Source organism: Thalia democratica, chromosome 8, assembly GCF_965202585.1.
Source record: "Thalia democratica chromosome 8, ktThaDemo2.hap1.1, whole genome shotgun sequence".
In the NCBI taxonomy this organism is placed as follows: Eukaryota; Metazoa; Chordata; class Thaliacea; order Salpida; family Salpidae; genus Thalia; species Thalia democratica.
This window is the reverse complement of record NC_139172.1, coordinates 28,911,556-28,917,321: the sequence shown is the minus strand read 5'-3', so window position 1 is coordinate 28,917,321 and position 5,766 is coordinate 28,911,556. Positions and strand designations below refer to the sequence as shown.

The 5,766-nt window shown below is 26.0% G+C and overlaps 1 protein-coding gene across 1 annotated transcript; it reads right to left on the bottom strand.

The window, feature by feature from the left end:
• Positions 1 to 406: 406 nt before the first annotated feature.
• On the bottom strand, positions 407 to 4,803 carry LOC145843114 (adiponectin receptor protein 2-like). Its single transcript, XM_082950576.1, has 4 exons — positions 4,765 to 4,803; positions 4,296 to 4,458; positions 3,705 to 3,766; positions 407 to 529 (listed from the first exon to the last, which is right to left on the bottom strand). The coding sequence occupies exons 1-4, from the start codon at positions 4,801 to 4,803 to the stop codon at positions 407 to 409; spliced, it is 387 nt and encodes a 128-aa protein (XP_082806702.1).
• Positions 4,804 to 5,766: the final 963 nt, after the last annotated feature.

Genomic DNA, 5,766 nt, shown 5'->3' with positions numbered 1-5,766 from the left:
AGTTAGTACACAGTTATTAATTTTAAATATTTCGAAAAAATCTACAGTAGAAATTTTGAAGAAAGGGAAAGTAGTGATCAAAAGTAAAACTTTGTTGAATTAAAAGCGATAAAAACTATTTTTTTTTAAATCGTAGGTAAAAAATTTACTAAAATTCGACTAAAACGCAATGCAATAGAACGTTAGCTTCAGTTTATCAACTTTTTAACTAATAAAGTTTTTAAATTTAATATAACTTTTTTTGTAAAACGACTAAAATGAAAGAGCGGCAATAGTCTTAATAATTGCATATAAAAGAAAAGAAAGAAAAAAAACCGGACAAAAGAAAAAAAACTACTACTTCAACACCTCCGCACCGCCCCAGCTGTCATGACGTCATTGTCGCGTCGCGTCGTGACGTCACAGCTCAGTCGTCGATCATGCACTGCTCGCCCAGCAGGAAGCGCGACTCCTGCAGCTTGGAAATTCCGTGGAAGTGGACCATGGCCGCCGCCACCACCAGGATGTGGAAGATCTGGTGGCTTTGGAACTGAAAGTTGTTTGGGAAAATTAGTCAAGTCATCAAAAACATTTTATGGTAAAAGATCATATGTTAAAATGTGATTGTTTATGTTATCAAATAGATTTATAATGAACTTTGAAACTGAAAGTTGTGGGAAAAATTAACTGAATCATCAACAAAAATTATTGCTTTTTTAAACTTGGAACTTACATTGAGCTCTGGGGTTTGTGATAAAAACTAAAATTGACTGTTTGTGCAGACAATCAATTTAATGACGGGCTAGGATATTGGAAACTGTGGGAAAAGTTACGAGGTGGCATAAGACTGAATGAGTCAAAATATTCGTGATACTTTTAAAACTTATTTTTGTGTTGTAAAGTATCTAAAGCAAACCAGTATTAACACGTTAGTTGCAAAACACGTTTTTTTTTTGAATGTGATAAAGCACATGGGTAGATTGAAGATGTAAATTGTAGAAAAACAGCATTGAAACTTATCTTATACGATTTTTGATCCTTTCGACTTTCTATTGTGATATCATAAAAGCTAAATATCATAAAAACTTATCTTCTACTGGTTTAGTTTATATATCGATCCTTGCGATTATTTATTGTGAGATTGCTAAATAAATTGTGTGTCTTATCAACCAACTATGTTATCGGCTTTGAAAGTGAAAAATGTTGGAATCTGTGTAAGCTGTTGCAAAAATTACTTAGACAGATATATTTTATGAAACTTTTATATTTGAACATTAATGGTGTTAAATTTTAAAACTTAAGTAAAATGACTATTTAATGACAACTTGGGTTAGCAACTTTATGACTTTTTATGTGCTCAAATACATGATAATTCATTCATCTTTAATTTTTTTTAATTCTTATAAACTGTAACTTTAATTTACTTGCAACAAAATTTGGTTTTTTTTTAATTAGTTTGGGATACATATAAAAAAAATCCAAAAAAATATTCAAACAACCAGAAATTGTTTTTGATTATATTATAGTTGTATAAAAATTTATTACATTAAAGCTTAAAGAACTTAGAAATAACCCAAAAAGTAAATGTTTTGTACTAAAACAAATTCAGCATTTTATGTATTTTTTAAATTATTACAATACACACGAATTCTTATCACCAAAATTTATTAGTAAAAGCTTCGGATAATTAATTTGGATATATTTCACAAGCTTAAATAATAATAAAGTAAAAGTTAAATATATAAGGTGAGAAGGGTTTATTCTGACTAACCATAACATTAAAATTTTAATGGTGTGTGTTATTTTTAACTACTTTATTTTTTCAATAACTTTGAAATGTATAAATTAAATAGAAAATTTGTTTTTGAGAATACAAAACTTATTTAAATTAAACAAATTTACAATGACTAAAAATTTGTAATTAAAAAAAAACCAATATACTGGTTTAATCTTGAAACAATTTAACTTAAAATTATTAAGTTTTCTTAGAAAGCTAATAGAAATTAATACTTCAAGGCACCAACGTAAAACAGATAAGAAATGAGATGTAGTATTCTAATGCTTAGTAACTTGATTACTTTTATATGTATTTAATAAAAAAATTACAAGTTTTGACATAGAACATGCTTAAGAACTTAATACTGCTGAGCAAGTAATCTATAAACTTTCAACAAAACAATGCGTGTTTTCCTAAAAATTACTTTTGTACTTTGAAAACAAGAAAAAATTTAAACAGTGATGTCATTGCTTTACGTACTTTCATACACATAATAAAAATAAACTTATAACTTATTTGATTAACTTATGTAATTATACAATGTACTAAACTTTTTAGTTAATTTAAAGCATAGTAAGTTTTTATTTGAATTAATGAAAAAATTAGTATTGATTAAATAAATTCAATACAACAAGCATTCATTGATTTTAAATACTTAAATAGATGTCAACAAACTTCTGTATCTCTAATAAACTTATAAATTTTGAATAACGTTGAAAGTCTCTTTACACATATTTTCCTAAAAATTGGGTTTCTTCTGTGTTAATAATTACTTCCTACAAATTATTTTTATTCAGCAACCGTCTATCAAGGCCAAAGTCCGTTACAATTTAAACAATTACAACTCACTCGCTTAATAATTAATGGTTGTTACGTAATTTGTATTAGTTTTTTTTCAAGGATAAAAACTCACTGGCTAACCAGCATAATCTATTAGCTTGATAAAAATAAATTTTAGCTTGTTTGTTTTTCAAATTTTCTGTAAATTTCAATCACCAGCTTTACATACTTGTTATCAGTTACGCCAATAATATGTTTACACAAAGTTTGTTTGAGTTGAGACAAACAAATTTTGCTTAATTGTTTTTTTCTCATTACAACAATAATTATGTCATTATATCGATACTTTTTGGAACCTTAATTGTCAAAATAAATGATAATTTCATGACAATACATTGTAAACCAAAAATTCTAACCCGTCTAATTTTTTTCTAAGATATGCTAAGTTACAAATAATTTATCTAACTCTATTCAAAAATTTGTAAAGAGTAATGAAGTAAAGAATTCAAAAACGATTCGGCAGCATTTAGAAAAGTTTTTTAATTACATTTTTATAACTTTATTTTATATTATTTTAAGGTTCACTCAAGAAGTTTTATAAAATTAACCCATTAAAGTTTTAAAATATCATTATAACAGGTTTTAATAATCAAAAATTAGTTTTCTTATATTTAGCAATTAACAGGGTTACCAAAAGGTTTCGTTGTAAATTCTTCCAAATTTTCTGAACTTTTTCCAGGTTTTTTCAAAACAAGTTTTTTTTGTCCATTTTTAGTATAAAATTAAAGGTAAAAAACTGTCTTAAACAGTATAACACCATTGAAAAGAGTACTGTAAAGCTTCTTTAAATGTAATTTTTGTGAATGAAGCAAAAATGAAGCAAAAAAATTTATTTTTATGATAGATTTTTGTATTTAATTGAAACTTCGTTACTTTACAAGTAAAAACAGTTTAAAATTTCATGTTTTTCCAGGTTTTTTGATGATATTTTTAAAATTTTAGGTCTTTATTTGCCTAGATTGTAAAACTCAAGGTTTTTACAGGATCCGAGGTTTTTTAGCAACCCTAATTTAATTCAACTTACAATACCGTTAGTAAAACTAATTTATAAATAATTTCTTCTAATACTGATTTCTTTTGTTGTAACTTAATTTTCTTTGAAACTAACCACTAAATCGCATTTTCCAGGAAAGTACCTTTCAGGAATCCGTTTCGCGTACAGAAAAGCTCCTGTGAAAATAATTGTTTTTATGATATTTAAAAACTAAATACAAGAAGTTAAATTCTCGATAAACATTTTCTAAAGACGATTGCAAAAATTAACTTATTGTGAACACTTACAAAACTCTTTCGTATTTAATAAAAAGTGTAGGTTAGATACTCCATTTAAAAATAAAAGTATTAAATCTGACTTATGAAAAATTAAGTTCACTATCAATGAAAAAGACTAGATAACCTAATAACTATAAGAAATAGTTACCAAACTTTTACTTAAAAAACATATACAGATTTAAACTTGAAAAAAATATATCTTTTCTTTGTCACTAAATAATATTTTTTTAAGAAAGTTATAAAAATATCTCACTCAAAAGTCAAAATGTAGAGAAAGGTTTATTAAAAAGTTTAAAAAATTTAATTAAAAGTTTAAAATTACCCAACCTAATATGTACAAAAATAGTAAGAAAAATTTCATTTGTGAAATTGACATCAGTTAAAAATATTATTTTAACACGTAAATCAACAAAAACTACAAACTCACCCAATATGTACAAGAAAGCCATCAGGTACAGCCACCCGAGCTGACCGACGCTGAACGACTTGTGGAAGCCCAGCTTGAAAGTGGTGTGGATCGCCGGAACGATTCCGCTCAGCCCGAGGGCGACGAACACAACTGCAGGGTTGTTTGCAATTAGAAGCAGTAACTAGTATTAATATATTTCAAAAGTTCTATAAAATTTTGGGTCAAATGTAAAATTTAGTATTTTTACGAATATATGTTTCTTTTTTTAAATACGCTCACTTTGAGTGTAAAACATAATATTTTTTTTTAATATGAGTTAATATAAATAATTGGTTAATGATATAGATAAATAACTATTTTTTTATAATATTTTTAAGCTAGCTATTTTTTTTCTTTTTAAGATTTAGTTCACTTTTATATATTGAGAAATATATTTAGTCCTGAACAAGACGTTAAAAGGTATCCAAGTGGTATGCGGGTCGATAACCGCAAGGTTCTTCTTGTACAAGGCCCTAGGACCAAACATTTTGAGGGCTTTTTTTTATCGTTCAATAAACATTATAACATAATTTACTTTATTACCACAAAAATAATCTATTCAAAAAGTTTTATAGCTTTTTTTCATTAAAATTTATTTGCAAATAAAACTATATAAAAAACATAAAACTTATTTAGGAAAGTTTTTAAAACTATTAGTCATAAATTTAACAGTAGAAATACTAACATTTTTTCATTAAAAATTGAAACTTTTCCAGTTACTAATTTATTATTTGCAGTTTAATGACAAACAAACAAACTAAAATAGCTTTAAATCACAAGAGGAAACTTTTTATTGCATTACCGCACACAAACATGTTTGGGCTTTTAAACGTAAACAATTGTATCAAATAAATAATAATGGTGCAACCATCAAACGAAAATGGTGCGTGATAGTGGCGTGACAGTCATGTGGTGAAAAATTTGCTTTTCTCACAAGCGTCACGTTAACTTTTTCTTGATTTATTTTTAACTTTTTCATATTTAACAAGTTAGTTTAACGTTTTAGCGTTCACATGACTTCAATATATTTTCAAGTAGAAATGACTGAAATATTTCTACTTTTGAAAAACAGTTAAAACACAAGGCAAAGTTGTACTTCTGAGGGAAAAACATACTTTTGTAAATAATTTTACTTTTTCACGATATTGCCATGAAATTATTCGAATTATTTAGTTAAGTTACGTAAGTGTAAACGACCAATAAAAATTTACATTATAATGTATAATCATTTTCGAAATTGTTTTTTGTCACCACATAATTTAAACTTATAATGATTTTTACAAATGCTATATTTAACTTAATCAGCGTTAATTTTACTCACGATTCGAGTATAATTAGAACTTAACTATAGAGAGAATAAATTTTAAGTTTTAAAAATTCATTCAATTCAACTTAAACACTTTTTCACTACAAAAAAAAACATAATAAGTATAACTATTTCTTAAGAATA